The sequence below is a fragment of the Rhea americana genome, unplaced genomic scaffold (assembly GCF_003343005.1).
Source record: "Rhea americana isolate MKP2758 unplaced genomic scaffold, rheAme1 scaffold_144, whole genome shotgun sequence".
Taxonomy (NCBI): Eukaryota; Metazoa; Chordata; class Aves; order Rheiformes; family Rheidae; genus Rhea; species Rhea americana.
In genome coordinates this window covers 71050-90143 of record NW_028185528.1, presented here as the reverse complement: position 1 = coordinate 90143, position 19094 = coordinate 71050, and the positions used below count along the sequence as shown (strand labels likewise).

At 39.5% G+C, this 19094-nt stretch overlaps 1 protein-coding gene across 1 annotated transcript; it reads left to right on the top strand.

Annotated features, from left to right (window-relative positions):
- The first annotated feature begins 1183 nt into the window (after window positions 1-1183).
- Window positions 1184-11355, top strand: ATP6V1G3 (ATPase H+ transporting V1 subunit G3). The gene is made up of 3 exons (XM_085299027.1): window positions 1184-1280; window positions 7949-8049; window positions 11172-11355. The coding sequence occupies exons 1-3, from the start codon at window positions 1199-1201 to the stop codon at window positions 11343-11345; spliced, it is 357 nt and encodes a 118-aa protein (XP_085155153.1). The 5' UTR covers window positions 1184-1198; the 3' UTR covers window positions 11346-11355.
- Window positions 11356-19094: the final 7739 nt, after the last annotated feature.

Here is a 19094-nt window from a genome sequence, read left to right as displayed (position 1 = left end):
GCTTTCACACCACCAGTAGACATTTCCTCACAGGGTCGGCCAAAGCCTTCCAGCAAGTGAGAGGTACGCAACAGCTGCCTAGGAAGCACCAGAAAAGCCCTTACAGCTACAGCCAATAGCAGGGAACACCAAAGAAGTGAAAACTGCAGCCAAAAAACCCCAGGCATATCAGAGGTTCAAGTGATCTCTGATTCTTACACAGCTGAGTCCGAGGAACTTGCAATAAACATCCTTTACTCAYGCCAAGAACTATTTTTAAAATCTATTTTAATTCTGAGTCTTGAAGCGTTCCCCTCCTGCTTCCCTGTTTAATGGCCAAAGTACCTTTGATGGGGGATTTAGTTTTACAAGCACTCAAAATGTGTGTGTGCTAATCATTCATGAAGTAGCTCACAAGACACTGCCTCTTACTATAGGAGGCCAGACATTCATCTACAGCCACACACTCACATTTCACTATTGTATATGCATGTGTATATCAAAAGTAAGACTTTGACCAACAAATATGCCTTCCCCAGGGGCTGGATGTTAGGGCTAAATCCCACAGCACTCACCTCCCCTGTGGCTGAGGGGCAGATTTCAACACAAAGCATACCGAGCACCACATGCTTGCTTAAACTTAAGTTCCCAATTAATCTCCAATGAAGATTTTCTTGAATTAAAAAATTCTAATGAATAATGTCAAGAAGTAACACAAATAGAAGTCTACAATCACTGTATTCAATCAAAACTCTTCATTGGCCATCTGAGTTTGATTCTTCATATTCATGGGAAGCTTAATCAAAAGAAAATTGCAAGAAACAAACAAACAAAAAAAGCTATTTTTGTTCTCAGTTGCTCTGACAAGATTAACTAAAATCCACTCCAGCAATAGAAGTTAAAATATGTATGTATTTCTCAACGAAAGAGAGCCATTTGGAGTGTTATTCTCTTCGCTTCCCAATGTGTTAATTAGACACTTCAGCTTTTAGGTGACCCTGAGGAGAGAATGTCACTTTAAAAACTCATTGCTGTGTTTCTCCTGGTCACACTAGCAGGTCTTACTGCCAGCAGTAATCTGGATGGAGCAGGCTGGTTTGGTGCAATCTGGAAGGCTGTTGTAACAACTGATAGAACAAAATGCAAGCGGAAGAGTCTGGTGGCTGTATAAAACCCCCCAAGAGCTCCAGTTACTGCAGAAGCACGCTCAAGAAACAGCATGACCAGCCAGTCTCAAGGAATCCAACAGCTTTTGCAAGCAGAAAAACGTGCCAAAGATAAACTGGAAGAAGCCAAAAAAAGTAAGTATATGGCCTGGTTTTATTGTATTTTTCTACTGTAAACTCTCTAGTAATACRGTGTTTCACAGAAAAAAAAGCATTATTTTATCTGTGCATATAACACATTTGCCACCCCTATTCTTTCTTCTGTACCACTTCCTTCTCACTTTTACATTAGTATTTTGTCATGACCGTAGTCAGGCGTTTAACCAAACCCGAAGGTTCACAGTTTGCTTAATACCCTGTGCGAGTGTGTGTACGTGCCTCGGTCTGTGTGGGTGCCTGTGTCTACGCACCTTATTACTTTAAACAAGGTTTTCTTTATTATGTTCATCCTGCTGCCRGCTCTGGAGAACAAGACTCCAAACTCCGTATTTCTCTTTTTTAGCTCTTACAAAAAAAATTCAGTGTTCCTCTTTACTTGTGAGAACTAGGAACTTACCTTTTAAGTCAGCTGATCTTCAGAAAAAAAAAATATGCAAACAAATGGAGACTTTAGGATAACGATAATTACCGAAACCGCAGTGTAGTCACAAGAATTGTCAGTACAGTGATAGCTCATTCCTGCAAGCCTAACAGGGCACATGCAATCAGCAAGTGATCAAATGTTCGATTTAAAACAAACTCATTTGCTGAATGACTAAATGCCCACAGTAAAGCATATGTAAGTATTCAAGAAAAATAAATTAAACAGTATAATTCTAGTCAACTATAAGCAAAAAGTAATAGAAACAAATACAAAAATGAAGGTAATAGCCAAAAAAAGTTCTAGCTGAATCTGTTAATAATTTAAATAAAAGAAATAATTCTGTTAGTAGAGCCTTTCCATTATCTATTTTTCTTATCTTCATTTTCTGCATTCATCTCCCAATGATTTAATGCAAAAAGATGGTGACCATATTCTCCTGAAATAAGTATAAACCACGAGTCACTGAGCTGCATTTGCAGGGGAACATTAATACCGTTTCACAGAGTGATCTTGATTTAGAAGACAGCACCAGGGAAACTTAATGTCCTACAGGCCTCAACTGAAATGCATGAAGATGCATTTCATGTGCAGCAAGAGAGTACGATAAAGAAATGTATTTTGTTTTCCAGGAAAAAATGGAAGCTAAACAAAAATAACTTGTGTAGTGTCTATATCCCTTCTACACAAATCAGCATCACTACATATTCATTAATTATTAGAATGATAATTAATTTGTAGAGCATATACAGAAAAAAAGTGGAACTGCAACAATCCTTCTCTGAGCACCTAGCCACTGTCCATGTCCTGTAGCCATGGAAAAGGCAACAAAATGAGAAGGTACTCTCTCGTCTTGAATAAAACCAAAAACTCACAATAAACAGCTGCTGCTCCCACTCTGAAAGCAAGGAATAATTTGGGAGTGACTCAAACCCTACACAGCCAGATGAGGTGCTCCTGGTGGTATTGCGCTCTCCTTTAGGAGAGCTTTTGCTTATAGCATTTCCCCAAATTATGCAAATTCCATATTAATCATTTTTTGTTGGTATAACTGCTTCTGCTCTCATAGGCCAGACTGACATTACTACACTGGCAGAAATTTTCCATGTTTGCCCTTAACTTTAATACTTTTTATAGCAATCTCACTACGCCACRTTAGATACCTAGCTATACATGCACAACACAGCTTAAGTAGCGTGGGACAAAGGCAAACGGGATTTTTTTCAGTGCCAAATCCTATTGTGCCAAGTGAGAACAACTTCAAGTCTTTTACCCCGAGTTATTCTGCATTTAGGTCAGCGTAAAGGACTGCATAGTTTGTCTCTGACTGAATGCAAAAACTAAAGTAAAGGCAAATACCTGAAATGCAATCAACCACTATATGCAATATAATTGGTTAACCTATGCACACAGAATTTTGAGAAACAAGACAGGAACATGCTGCTTCACCTCAAGCACTACTAGCTCAAAGCCAGTTAGTACAAGTTCAAAGCAGCAGATTCTGCTCAGGGCCTGGGGACCTACAGGGCCTGGTTGTAAGTGAAAACAAGGAACTTGTCCCGTCCCTACCTGTGTATTCCTTTCCCTGGTAAACTGTAAATATGACCTCCTTTGCCACAGCAAACAACCTTTGCGCAGCACGACTATACTGATGAGTCAGACTATTCTATTTATATTTAAATATAAGAGGAATGAAAGGTAGATCATTCGCAGGACGTGACTCAGTCTCAAGGAAATGTGATTATCAAAACTACCCTCAAGCAAAATCCTTAGTGTTATTGATAGAAATTCACATAATCAGATCAAACTTTAGCACAAGCACACACAATATTGTATACGAACCGATAACAGGCCCTTTTGTCTGACATATACCTAGCTGTTTGSAATGCACAATCCACTTTGGCTATTTGAAAAATTAACAAATATATAAAATGCTACTTATAGACACAAAGCAAAGTAAAAATATTTTGATAAAACTCCTCCGTATGTGCTTTTYCAAATTTCTTGGTCAATGCTCTTTATCTTGGCTTGCAATATCTTTACTGTATCGTTGGCTGATGTGAGTTACACCTGACAAATTATTAATAGTTTTTTGTTAAATGCACATAGGCAAAGTTGAAACTATTGAAATGATTAAAAATGAAACACAAAACAGTCTGTGGTCCTCTGTCCTCTACACTAGTTTGGCTCTTATTTTTTCTTGAAGCATAAGTCAGATCCCAGAAATAAGTGAGCATTGTCAGAGCCAAGATGTCAATTCCTGAAAATCCTTTTGGGTAAAACAAGGGAAATGAATGTGTGATGAACACTGGATTTAGCACAATGAGATTTCCTTTAAGTTTTCATTGTCTTGGCTTGATTTTTAATGTCTTAGAAACTTAGRTTGAAGCTTTCAGGATATCAAGTTAAAAAATAAATGTTAATCAAAATAAGATATTATAAACAAACCTATATCCTTGGATTTCCTTGGCTCTCTCCTAGATAATAYACAGGATATATCTTATCCAGTGAAAAAGCTATGTGTATTGATCAGCTGCTTCTGTTGTACTTTTCTAAAGTTAAAAAATAATCTTCTCAAAATAAGCATTGTAAAATCCCATTCTGCAGACAATTTAACACTCTTGAAGACAAGAGAAATGGTTCTATTTCAAGTAAAAAATGATTAATTTTTGGCAACTTTACTTGTATGACATGATTTCTACAAAGAARTTTAGCCTGGGAGATATGCTTGAAAGCAGAAAACCAATTTTAGCAAGGCAATTTTTGGAAAGTAAGACAACTTAGTGTTTGAGCAAATTAGAATGCAGCATTTTCAGAAATACTTGATTTCTACTATCTTTTTCTTGCAAGGTCTAAAAAATTACCAATAGCCTAAAAAGACTCAAAGTTCTTTTGGATCTAACTTAGAACTCATTCACTACCATCACAGAAATAYCCAGTAAGATGAATATAAAACTTTTCCCTACGCTAATAATGTTCCCCACTGGTTAGGTAAGACAAAACCTGAAACGGGGAGGAATGGGCAGAAGCAGAGCAACGTCCCCAGCATGCTCTTTTCTGACCCTAGAGTAAATTTCTCATGGTCAGGTTGGTTCTCCTGTCATATATTTCTAGCCCTGCTTTCGCACGGTCTGGATTGAACTTCGACGCTCTGCCTCCCTTACGCACATAAGGTTTGATTTCAGCTTGGCTGTGCTGCTGCAGASAATCTGGCCCGTACAATCAGCAAGACTTCGAAAAGGCAATCCTCTACCGTACAACTAAGGTAGCAGGCAAGCGGTTAATAACAGACTGACTAATTAATTTTGGTTTGCCTCTAGTGAAACAGCAGGTTAAGCTCTAGTTTCTGCTTAACTTAATCAGGTGCAGCATATGCACTATCGCATATGTTGGTGGTTGCTGATTCTGTCCACAATGTTGTTGAACTAGCAGTAATTTACTCACAGCTTTTCTGCTTAATTAAATAGGAAGCAGCAGGTTCCTGCTGTGCCAGTCCTAAAGGCATCATGGAAAAATGAAATGGCTGCCWCCCTATAGCAACACCCTATGTACAGTGCTTACTCCAGTGCACTGTCAAGAACTGGCACGCATGTATATTTTTTTGCTTCACTAGGTATACTGTCAGGGGCAGGTGAACAGGTTTTTATAGAATTTCATTCTATTGTGTGCATTTTAAATGGATTTATTTATCTATCTGGTGGCCAAAATATGCAACATATTCACTACAGATGGCACCCCAGATGGGATTGGAAATTAAAATCCCACTGATTTTGAAATAATTTAATTTGCTATTGAGCTCCAGTTCCTCAGCTGGTGAAATTGGCAGAGCTTCATCACAGTCCACTTCCACTGACTTGCATCTTCAGAAAGTCACCTCCCAGCTCCACTCCTGAGGGCATGCTCTGCAAAAGGCTGATGAGCTCCAGATTTGGAGATGAGGACAAGGGCAACTTCAAAGCACAGACCTCAACTTGGTTCTAAATGTTGTTGTCCAGACTGATGTCAGGCTTTTACGTGAATCTGTCAGGTTATGCTTACTGGTCCCAAGACTTAATATAGCAATAGAAGCTGATGTAATCAGCTCTTACCAAACAAAGACAAACTTTGCAAAAGAACATGCCAGCTTTTGAACAGCCTTTCTGCCCTTTTATACGTAATTATAGCTCCCTGGTGGCACACGGACTCTGATAAATGTAATTAACTATACGAGAAAGCATTCTCCAGATGAGCTGAGAGTCAGTAAATCTAACAAGTGCCATGCTRTATTGCTCCTTCGTGTAGAAAATCTTTACACAATCTCACCTCACCTCTTCTCAGATCCCACAATAAGCACAGCACTGAATCAAATGGTCCAGGAATCAATGCTTTAAAAGGAAATACGTGTGTGAGGCATCTCTCCACTTCTACTCACCAAATTACAGATCCTGACTTCAGAATATGCCATCTCCTGAGCAAACAGTTTACCACTGCATCAGGCACTTCATCCACGATTTTCTTCAACCCCAGATGTATCAAAACCARTGTTTTTTCCTCACTGCATCCAGGTTCACTTTGGTGCTATGCCCAAGGGAAGCTGATTACTATATGTCACATCTAATAAGACTTCAGAAGTCCAGCACAAGTGGAACCAATCCAGTGTAGCTGCCTGGAGAAAGTAAATGAGAAACAGTGATGCTTGTCTTCTGGTTTAGCTGCAGAACGTTCCTTAGAATTTCAGGAAAGGTACTGKTTTTAGCTCTCATGCTTGAATTGAATGATTTTTTAAAAATCTTTCCAAAGTATTCAAGTCAATGATGTCAAGCAGGAGGTTAAAAACAAATAAATAAATAAATAGAATAAAAGGATATTTTATGCTTCAGACTAAGATGCCTTTTTCAGGTRCCCAGTCTTTATTGTCTTGTTCTTGTGATGTCCTAATTTAAGCAACTAAACAACAGGGGGGTTTTCCATCAGAGACCTTGCATCCCTTGAGAGGATGCAGCGACCTTAATCTCTCTCACTCTTGAACTTCTTGAACTTGAACACAGAGAGAGGCAAAAAAAAAAAAATGTTCAGCATCAGCCCAGGAGTCTCAAATGTAACACGTCAGCTTTAAATTCAAGAGATTTACAGCCCCATCAGTTACAAAGCGGCTTTTTCCTTGCAAAGGAGCGTAGCTAAGCCCTGCAGAGATCCGCATGACTACCTAGTCGTATAAAACAGAAGGACAGAGAGGCATCACCATTGGACAGTTACGAGATGCTCACTACTTGCTTCTTGTAAAAACGTAAGCAGCACATTTCCACCAAACCTTCTGCTTTCATCTGATACATAACACCCCTGGGAGGCCCAGGGAATACCAAAAATTGTGTGTCCAGCCCTGCAATGCCTTACATGGGTTTAGTATTTTACCAAAGACAAAGTAACTATTCTGAACACATAAAATTAAGCATGTGAACAAGCCTTTCCAGGAGGAAGGCTCTAGTTGCACAAAAGCCTAAAATGCCACTTAATAGATTATCCTCCTATTTCAAAAATATATACATTTTTTACCTAACACGTTCATGTTTTCTACACATTAGTGAGGAATACCTTTGACATCCTTTTTTTTCTTAATCGCTCACCTCCACATTTAACAAATGTTAGAGGAAAAAAAAAAGTGGGGGAGAAGACAACGAAGTGGGAAGGCTGCAGCTCAGTTCCTTAGTGGTTAAGATGCATCCTTGCAGTATTTTGGAAATCTGCCAGTTCTAAATAGACTCCAGTTGGTGTGGGATGAAGGGATTTTGGCAACCAATCAATACAGCAAATCTTACAGAATAATGTCTTTTCCAATCAGTGACAACTAAAATCTGTCTAGCTACTACTATTGCTGATGAAAAGATATTTATTTAAACACAAAGCTGTGATAAAAAAAAATCGGTTGTGTTATGAGAAAATACCTAGTTGCAAAGAGACTTCTGTTATTAGCAAACCAACAAACTTTTCTTTTTGACGTGTGCTTTCGCATAGGGAAGCAGTCTCTGCAGACAGATGTTCGTGTGGCTCGCCTTCAGTCAAAGCGCACTAAATCGCTTCAGCTCTTCTGGCAGCTCTGYGCGAATAAAACTGCTGTTGACTTTGCTTGAAACTTTGTCCGTGAAATCACGMCGCCACGCAGAAGAGCTGGAAAACAGCAAGATTCATCTCCTAGGGTACAGCGGTGACTGAAGTAACTGACTCGCTGTTTCTTCCCTGTGTTCAGGAAAGGGAAAGAGACTGAAGCAGGCCAAAGAGGAAGCCGTAGCAGAGATCGACCACTACCGCTTGCAGAGGGAGAAGGAGTTCAGGCACAAGCAAACGAGCGTAAGTAAGGAACCCGCGCGTTCCTCGGTGGTGTCAGCGTGCTCAGCGGCGCAACAAATGCCTTCAAACGGCATTACTCTGAGGCTTTCACAAACCTCACCAAACTGAGCCAACGTACCGGTCGCACGCCTTGTGCCTGCGGCGCCCATAGACTCCGGCTGGACGTTTCCAGGTGCTTTCGATGCATTTGTGTCAGGTACTTTAGATTTAAACATCACTAAAAGCGCCCAGGTTCTGGACTGGGTCCACGCGTGTCCTTTGAAGGTTCATCTGCCATAAAGAAAAAACTTTCAGGTTCCCTTCGTTTGGTTTCAGACAGACCTCGTTCTTGTCTTGAAATTGGAAGTAGGAATAAAATGGATATTGTGATAAAAATAAAGATTTAAAATCTTTTTTTCTTTAGCTAACTTTTTGACTGCGCACAACACTGCATCTTTGATGAACTGAAATCATCCAAATGTTGGGAGTTTTCACACATTTTCAAAATAAAAGTGATCTGGATGACATTTTCATACCCAAATTATAGTGCATTTTGCATATTTACACTATCTTGCAGTTTTCTCCAGTATTTTCATGAAGGTTCACCACAAACTTTTTTTTTTCCCTTGGTGACCTTCTTTTTTTATTTTTTGTTCTTTTTTTCCTTGCTTGTTTTGTGCAAAGCCAAGGGGAAACTACATCTGTAAAAGCAGCAACAAAACAAAAAAGCCAAAGACGTCAAATAAAAACTGCTTTACAAAACTGTCATTTCAGCCACAAGTCATATATAAAACATTTTCCAGCAGAGCTCATCGGCCTTAGGAGCACATATACATACAAAACCTCTAACAAACACTATCAGCCCCCAGACAATGTCACACAGCAAGGCCAGGTGAACTTGTCTCATACGTACAGTTTCAGATCTTTACTGATACATTAAAATGAAGTAAAAACATCTCTAAAATGTGTTCACTTTTTCAGTCAAGGCGGACTTTGTGGTTTAAGGTCTAAAACCTTAGCTAAGAAGAAAAAAAAAAATCTATTCTTGTGCTTTGGTGTGAACCCAGATTTTCTCACTGCAAACAAAACTAGTGCTGCACTAAGGGGCCATTGCTTGTTGACCGAATACTTCACGCAGGAAGGCCCGAACGCGAATTGCTCCTCCAAAGAGCCCGCTGCACAGCGCAGCCCTCCTCCACWCTCCCTGACCCCGTTGTGTCCAACGCTCACCCCCCCAGACGGACGCTGTCACTACTAACCTGCGCCCGGGGGCAGGCGGGAGATCCTGCTACGCCAGGGCAGGAGAAGTCACACACGTTCTGAGTTGTTCCACAGCAGCCCAGAATGAACGAAAACGATGAGGCAAAATAACTATTGATTTGAGACTACAGTGACAATTAGCAAGATCTATTTCCGAAACATATGGAACTGAAGGCCAGAGCTAGTTAATTTTGCTAGTGATTGTGGTGTCGATACCCAGATTCGGATGTCGCTGAAATTTGGAGATATGAAGCTTCATTCTGAATTTTGTGGCTCTGAAGCCAGTGTAAAGTCTTGGAAGACCTTGGAATGACATTTGCATAAAACCAGTATGGGCCTGATATGGAATAGACCGTCGAGGTCAGTAAAAATCATGGACTAAATAGGGCAGTGTCCAGATTTTGACAAGATCTAGAAATTCAGAAGCAGAAAAGTAGAAAGAAAATAAAAATACATAAAAATGTAAGAATCAACTGTCTCAAATTATTGTATTAGCACAAATCATGCAAGCAGTTTCCCAATCTACAGAGATGCTTTTTTAAATGATAATACTTTTCTTGAAATTTTTCAAAAGTGTTTAGTAGCTAGATAATACAATCATCTGGGAACACTAGAAAATTCTTTTTCCCAGGTGGAAAAACTCAACTCCATAAATATGGTCTAAACCGTACAATCTTTTCCCCATGAGGCCCTCTTAACTTGTCTAAAAGCTAATAGAAAATGCAAACTAAAAATAGTTACTACTGAAAGCTATAATCTTTTCCCAGTATTTACAATTGTGTCTCTGTCCTCAATTCCTTCCAAATCAGAAAATGTTTTACATCTGGATTGCAGACAAACTTACTACTACATTGCCAGGTACAGATAAACAGAATTTCAGTGGTGTTTTGTKCAAGAATCTTAATTCAGCTGCTTTTCCTTCCTTTAAAGACTATGTTGGGATAAGATCACAACCAAAATAAAGCTAGTGACTTCCTCTTATTTCTGGTGGTCACCTAAGTAATCACTAACATCATAGATAAGCTTCAACTGGTTATCCATCCAAGGAAAGCGGGGCAGAAACAAGAAAAATGTTATTTGTTCCTCTCTCACTCCATCAGTACACAGAACAGTCTCCTGAAGTGCCCCACACAATTCTTCAGCTAGAAACAAATTTCTCTCTCAATATCAGAACAACCCTTTTCCATCAGGGAGGGATTCGGAGGATGTTAGGGCAGTGGAGGAAGGGGACTGAAGTCCTGGATTTGGAACATGTGCAACTGCTAGTAACTTAACCTTGCTAAAACATTCAGCTAGTCTAGAGTCAATTAAATTCCAAGCGAATGTCCTGGTATTAACTGTGCCAGAAGCTGTCTGGTATTTCGCCAGATAAGAAAATGTAGCATTAAAGCCTTGTCTGAGGCTTGTTGAGGGTTATACATCACTAAGTACTGAAGACATTTCAAATACTCTGAAATTCTAATTATGCACTTTCAGGAAGGCTTTCCCATATTTTGCTCTGTAGCTGTGTTCATTTTTGTTTTCAGCGAGGCCAAACGAAGCATACTAGTGGTAGAATTTAGTTGACTAGTCATTAAAATAGAAAGTAAATTAAAATGGTATAAAAAACAAAGTGTGCAAAATGTTGTTCCCACAATGAGCTGGGAAACTCTTATTACATGGGGAGATTCCAGTGCTAACGAGCAAGTGGAAGAGTTCCTTTTAATCCGGTTTATTTTGCATGCAGTTTAATCTAGATCATTTACTGTTAGAAAGCACCGTGAAGTGCCTGCATAATGGTTATACAGGATGATAAAGAGAAATTCTTATAGGCTACTTCAAGTACGATGGGCATAGCGGCACGTATAAGCCTTTATTTTGCTCAGAGAAATTCTGTTTTTCAGGTAATGGGCTCCCAAGGTAACCTCTCTGCTAAAATAGAAGAGCAAACAACAGAAACGATCCAAAACCTCACTAGCAGCTACCACAAGAACGTGGAGAGCATGATGAAAAAGCTTTTGAACACGATATGTGACATCAATCCTGAAATCCACCCAAACTTCAGATACGAAGTTTAAGCTCCGCTGACGTGCTGGGGAAGGGTGTTTGTAAAAAGCAGCCCTCTTTCTTGATGCCACTAATATTTCCTCCTTTATTGTTGTTGCGTGTGTGACAGATAAGAGCACTAAAGCTCCAAGCACAAAGTTCAACACAGATTTTTGATGTCACAAAAATTATTCAAATATTTGTTGGAATGTAGTTGCTTCTTGTTGGTAGCTAAACCCATGTTGTTCACATGGGGGTAAGTCAACAACAGCAGAATAAATGATTATCTGACACTAGCAGCTTTTTAGTAGGTGTCATTTCTTTGCTATGTAAAATGACCTGTACAAGACATGGTGTTGCATAAATCTGTTCATCCCAATCTTCACTGTATTTAAAGTCATGTGAAATAGAATGATATTACCAAAATTAAAAATAGAACATTTCTGTTTTGTTTGGGATATGTGGAGTGGTCAGTTTATAGAGCACACAGGCACTCTGTAGCTTTTGATCAAACAGAACTGACCAAAACATATTTGCAATTTTTGTATGTGAATTTAAAGCAAAATCTAGCTGATTTGTACAGATTTACCTGCAAAAACCATACTCAAAGTACTGTCCTATTCCTTAATTACATCACAAGCTTTAAATAGCCTTTTGAAGTCTAAAAATGAAAACAGAAGCAATCATTATTTATGAAATTCTTTTAGTTCAAGGCATGCAGTAGCATATTTATCATTATCTATACAGTTACACTGAAAGCACAGGAATCCATGAGCTCTGATCTCTGCAATTATTATACTGAACAGTACCTAAATCCACAAGGAGTTCATGGAAATAGGTCAGTTAGGGATCACTGCTGTTACCCTAAGTGACCTTGAGTAGTTCTTCCCTCCTCAATGATACAAATTCTCTTGAATTAAGTTCTACTTTAATTAGGGGAAAAAATCATATATATTTTGGTGTTTTCAAGGTAAAGCTCATTAAATCTGAAAAGTCTATCACTAAGCGAGGTTTTGGCCCACACCTGGATCACAAACCCCATTAGTGGCTTGTCTTCACTACAAAATCGCACTGAATTAGAAAACAACCTTGAGAAATTGCAACTACTAGCAAACAATAGCCAAGAATTTCAGTCCACRCAGACACAGACAAATCATCGCAATTTCACAGCAGCCAGGCAGAGGCAATGCCATGTTCCAGGGAGGTTTACACTGCTGACATGCTGTCGTGTGTAAAATGACCATAAAGCTGTAGTCAACTTAATGTCAGCAAACAAGCCACAAGGCTGTGCCTGATGCTACATAGTTCCCAAGCTCTGACTGCGGGTCTCCTACACTTGATTAGATTCCCTGGAGACCCAAGGACACTGAGGAAGGGGCAAGAGACTTGCAGCTGAAACGCTCATTTACTTCACAGTGCTTTGAATCAAGTCCTGATGGTGTTTGATCTACTGAGGGCATGAGGGAACCCTAGAACCAACCAACGTTTGCTGGCCAACACCAGGCACCTTCTGCAGCGCAGGGTGCAGGCAGAATTGCTTAGACTTAGAATTAAAGCAATGTGATTATTTTCTTGAACTATGACCTGAACAAAGAACTACCACTCATGTAAAAGGAATGAATTCTTTGCAGCTAGCTCTTGATCTTGAGAGATACAAATCCAAGAGCTTTGAGCACCCTGTGAATTTGCTCTATTCTATATACATTCCCATTTCTGGACATGGAAAGGATAGTTATGCTACTTTTAAATACATAGAGGTGAAGACCAGATTAGGCCTCACATAATTTGGCAAGATATTGTTTGTTTGTTTGTTTGTTTTTTTAATGAAAATGCAAAGTACAGGCTACATAAATGGGATATTGAGATGCCAAGAAAATGGCTGCTGAATTTACAAGAGCACGAAGTACCTTGGACATTGCATTCATATACTCAGGATAATGGCAAAAAATCATTCGATTCAGAACTAACAGAAGCTAGGAGGTTTCATTTCAAAATGCACTTAAATGCAGATAAAGTAAAAATACTCATTATACATCAGCAGTTACCTACCACAGATGATCACAAATAACTAGATAGATTACCATTGAGCAAAACAAGCCCTCCACATCTAACCAAATGGTGGCTATATTATCCCTGTCCCCCCTGCAAGGGTCTGACCCTGAGCACAGCTTCCCAGACCAGCCCTGGTGCCACGGAGGTGCCCAGGACCAGGGGCTCCCTCGTGGGGTGCAGGACAAGTCCTGCCCTGCTGCTGCCCGGAGCCCTTGGTTTGTAGTTTGGCTGAATCCTATGCTGACTTGCAAAAGGGAGTTTAAAAGGTCTTGGCTGTGAGGAAAAGAATAATTGTTTTATATGATAAATTTAAAATCAGCTAATTAAAGTCTCTCRTTAAACAAAAAAATCACCAAAAAAGCCAAACCACTGAAAAGTAAAAAGAACTGTTTTGTCTAATTAACAATATGGCTTGGGCTGAATTTCTGTAGGTAGTTTCCCTTAATGWTATCCATTAAGTTACAATATATGAGGACTTACTGATACAATTGCTACTAATGGCTGATAAGGGATAACACCTGAGGCCATGCAGTTAAAATAGTGCATCTGTCAAAACCAAATAATGTAAAATAAAACAGAGATGAAGAATAAATACTATGCTCTATGTTTAGGCTTTCTACCAATCTCCCTGTTAACTAACTTCTGCAGAGCTTGGAAACCAAGCTTTGGGGAGTCAGAATCAGTTTTAGCCAGTTCCACCACTGGTGATGTTAACTGAAATTGGATTCCATTGCTGATACACAGTTACATCAATTAAATTTTCCATATTAAAATGTATTTGGAAGATTATCGGTTCAACATAAGTCACTCTTGCAAATGATCACACGTAGGATATAAACGTATGGGTGAAGCTCTTTATGGAGTAAAATATTTCTTTTCCTGACTTAAAAGATTTTACAGTTCAAGGGACCGTGAGAAATGTTTCCCCATAAAATGGGATGAGATGACCTACTACTGTGGAGCTCAGACACTACAAAAGGGAAGGTGCGAACAGGTTGGCATGACGTACGATCRCTTGAGGCGTGAACATATACGTATGTATGTTCACAAAGAGGCTTGTCCCAGAAATGCCCTTAACAACAGGCAAAGCAGAAAGGACCTTCAATGCGTAAGGATTTACCGAGCATCCCTGCAGCAAGGGGCTGTGCAGAACTGCAGGTGCCGACCCAGGAGGGGGAAGACTTCAGACCGAGTGTGGGGATGACATAAGTCTAAACACAATTTTAGGCTACTGAGCAATACCTTAAAACCTTTGCAATGCCTTTGGCCATTTGCCCTATTTATAGACAGGTTATGCTGTCGTCAATTAAAGATATACCTGCTGTGAAATAGTAACAGTTATTTTTAAAACAGAAAAAATATCCTTTTTTCCATGTTCTCTTCTTACTTGGACAAAAAATAAAATGAAATGAAAACCTTCAACTCTGGATTTTTTTTTAAGCTAAAATTACTTGAGGTAGAGCTGCATTGCTAGAATATGGATTTGGGGGTGGAATGCCTTTTTTTTCCTTTTTTTTTTTTTTAATTATACTGTGCAGATTATTAAAATGTTATGTGGTACCAATGGAACAACAGCTGGAAAAGTCCAGGCGTAGTACTCCTTAGATACCTGAGGAAAGGCTTGTGGCTTGTAAGGGACCCTACCATCAATGTTCTCTGTGAAAGGACACCAGAGCTACATTTTTCCCTTGTATTGCTTACTCATTAGTGAAGAAAATTTCAAAATGATCAGAGCTGGGATGAATTCAAATAGACTACTGTAAGTCCAGGTATTTCCTAGAAATTTCTCTGTATCTTTCAGTTTACCTGAAAATGTTTTGAGACAGATAGTCATGATTTTCTGGATAGCAATGGATCACCAGCTTAGCAGGTGGAGAGTTCATCATTTAGATGATGGGGGAATAGATTAGCTTAACCTTTAGAGGAGGTAACTACTGTCCTTGCATCTGTATCTTATCCCGACCCTCAGCAAAGTACCATTACTGCTTTTCATCATTTCGCCTGTTCAGAAAGTGGGCAGCTGCAATCTGAACYAGGCAAAGATTTGGGGATGACTGCAGCAATTGCAGTCCTTTCCTACTGCAGGAACCCATCACAGTCCTGTGTTGATTAATTAGATTATGTTCTCATTCACATACACAGTGCACACACTTCAAAATAATTTTCTCTAGTTCTTCACAGAAGTAGAGGAAATGTCTGTTACACAATACACAAGTGCCATATATTCCTGCAAAGTTCACAGTATCCTGTCCTTCGTAGATTTGATTATTCCTCATTTTATGGTGGTATAAGGCACTTCAGACTCCGAGTCTTCCCTGAGGAATGTTAACGCTTGTTAGAAGTACATGACCCAACCAGTATTACAACAAAACACTTGGAAAATGTTACATTGGAGTACTGTTAATACACTCTATTGCACTTACAGGACATGACTGCATGTGGAAAATCTGATGACTTGCAAGCTTATTAACTTACTGAGATTCCTGGTTGCTTTTATGAAAGATATGCCACGACTGAATTACTTGACCCAGGGTGATTCCTGAAAGTCCCTTTTGCTCCAGATGTTTATTTACAGGTAAATCAGACTCAAATATACTACCAGACTTCCAYACCACTTTTGGAAATAGAGACATTTTGACTAATGTGCTGCTCCAGAAAATGTTTGGTTAAAAATAAGCTTTCCATAAAATACTATGCAGAAAAACAATCTCAGTACTTAGTATTAAATAGACTTTGCTTTAAAAAGTATGGTATTTATAAATTCATTCACTAATAACAAATCAATGATAACATGAGTGCTAATCTAGAGCAAAGCAGTAATACTAGCATAATCTAATTTGTAACTGATTCTGTTTCTCTTTCCTTCACTATATATTTTACTTAAATATTTGTTTCACAAACCTGTGGCACTGATTTATTGTAGAAAATAGATGGCTAGATAAGAACAGAGACAGACATACAATATAAATGTAATTTAACCATGCATGTATCACTTTGGTATATGAGTGTTTTATAGTCATCCTCTTTCCATTCAAGCTTAAGGGAAATACTCCAAATACATGAGCAATCCTGTTGATGGTAGAGGGATTACTCATACCTGTATTGAAAATTAAGCAAAGGTGAAGTGCAGCGAGCTCAGAGGTCACAGCGCAGAAGCGAGACCCACGAGGAACCGCAGGCTGCTGGGACACTGCGAGTCGCCACAAGTAGCTCCCGCGACGAGCTCAGGGTCTCTTCTGTACAGCTCGTGGGTGCTCTCCTCTGGGCAGCACCTCTGGGCACAAGGACCAGTATCCCACATCCAGGAACCTGCGCCAGGACTCTTTAATCACCTCAGGAGTTACTTTATRCCCTACTTTAAACCTGTTTTATAACCCTGGCTCCCTGCGCAGGAGGGAAATATATTTTGCCTCCTGCTCATGGTTTTCCAGCTGCTAGCAGTAGTAAAGAATGTTTAATAAATGAAATAATTGTGTCTTGTATCAGATTAACACTTCCTAACAACGTATATTCCAATATTAGTTTCAAGGGGAAAAAAAATAMCATTGTTTCCTATTAACATTTAACTGCTTCGTCTGCATGTGCTATGGGAAACGTTTATTGTGGCACAGGGTGCCAAAYCTGTTCAGTGTCTGCTCCCTAATGACTTTTCCATTAGTTATTAAGCTCTATTGTAAGTAAATTAACATTCAGCACTTTTCTCTTTTTCAAACAATTTCTCTTCCATATCATTTCTTAAATATCCTTTGGAGTCATTCACAAAATAGGAAAACAATAATTATTCCAAGACAAAGAGGCTGGAGAATCTTCATTCACTTCCACAAGTACTCTAATTCTTACTAACCATAYGTAATTCTACCTACACATATATGTGTGCATGTGCACACACATGTTCCAAATATATGTGCTTTATATTAAACACTCATGCAAGTAATTTTTATTATTCATTCAGTTTCAGTTTTGACCATAATTATCTATCCACTGAAAAAGAAACAAAGGTTTTTTTCCCATCAAATTCAATTTTGAATGATTCATCAGTTCCAATTTAGACAACGCTAAAAATAGTTACTATTCACYATTAAGATTTTTAGAGCTGACCTAGGAGAATGCTCAAAGCACTTACGGGCTTCCTGGGAATATGCTTTCAAAACTTTTGCTCATCTAAAAGAACTACCATGACAGAAGCTTGATTGCCAACTGCTGTGAACCAGTGCAAGTCAGATGACAGCAATGGAGATGCAGTCAACTCAATTTTGTGTGAACTTCTTAGCTCTGCATGAGCACATACCTCTGGCAGTTGCTACGTTGGGTTGTCCCAGCACTTCTGATGTTCTCTTCCACAATTTCTTCTGCCGAAACCAGACTCAGTAAGAAAAAGACCTTGTCACGGATGGAGCTGCTAGAATAACAAGGCATCAGAATAAAAATGATAGGTATAGTCTCTGTATTTTCTAGGCCTGCATACAGTCACTTGGACCCCCAAAATGGCATGCTATCAGTGACACAGGCTATAGATCACAAAACAGAGAAGTAAAGAGACTTTCAGAACAAGAGTATGCCTCAATAAAATCAGCATTTTCTGAGAAGATTTTATTTCCATGAGAAATTTTTTGATCAGCTCAAGCATTAAGTTGTGATTCTGTATTACTTTCAACATCATTAACTTTTAGAAGCAGAAAATACTCTAAAATACRTTGCAATACACCCTGGAACAGTGACTGTTGAAATAGAACAAAAAGACATAGTGATGCTCAGATGTAACATGAGACTTTTTCACAGCTTTGAGCTATATAGAAATTCAATAATTCCACAATACAGTATGATGCTTTAAAAAATACGCCTCACTTGTTTGAGACAAGACTTGTTCAAGCACCAGGACCAATATTTATGTTCTTTCATGGTTAAGAAAGATGTCATAYTCAAAAGAAAATCTGTTCTACATATAGGCATGTGGACTTGTCAGCAAACACCAAGCTCAGTCATATACGCTAATACATTATTAATTGCTTTGGGGACAGTAAAATCAAGTCCATGCTATGCTTCAGTATGAARACATCTTTCCTTACCTTAAAACAGTGAGCAAATTTGTATCCTCCCCAAAACACGTATTGCAGCACTCCACAAAACCCTGCGCCACAGCATTCGGTTAAATTTGAGATCTGCTGTCTAACACTAGATGGCAAAAGATGAGATTAGATGTGTATTACTGATTCACAGCGTGTAATTAAAATTCAAAGCATTAACAAAAACTGTACTCTGTTGTTTATAGTTGAGATGCAGGCATAAAGTTTAACGAGCCTCTTTGTTTTCACACCCCCCTGCGGCTTGTTCCAAGTCTTTTAACTGTTGCTTTGCCTCGTAAAGTTCAGSTCCGTGAGAGGTGAAGATCAGTCTGAAGGGGCACGTAACCTACGGAGCCGGCCTGAGTTCGTGTTACGTCGCCGCGCTTCCGCTTTGCTGCTCTTGCGAGGCTGGAGTCTTGCGGAGTACTAACAGCGGCAAAGTCCAGAAGTCAGCCATTAAATTGGCACTGAAGCCTTACAAATGTTCACAGAGAGCAAACTGTGTGTGCACACGCGCTGGCACCGCGCAGACGACTGCCACAGGAGCTCCGGCTCCAGCGTGGCCGTGAACTAGCTGGGCAGCGAGGGAGCCACCCCGCGGCGCCCGGCGGCCCAGCCCCGCGGCGCCCGGCGGCCCAGCCCCGCGGCGCCCGGCGGCCCAGCCCC

Excerpts from the sequence above, each read along its gene's own strand:
- ATP6V1G3 (XM_085299027.1), top strand. The coding sequence starts at position 1,199 with ATGACCAGCCAGTCTCAAGGAATCCAACAGCTTTTGCAAGCAGAAAAA. Across the intron at positions 1,281-7,948 it reads ACTGGAAGAAGCCAAAAAAA|GAAAGGGAAAGAGACTGAAG; the intron begins GTAAGTATATGG and ends CCCTGTGTTCAG. Across the intron at positions 8,050-11,171 it reads TCAGGCACAAGCAAACGAGC|GTAATGGGCTCCCAAGGTAA; the intron begins GTAAGTAAGGAA and ends TCTGTTTTTCAG.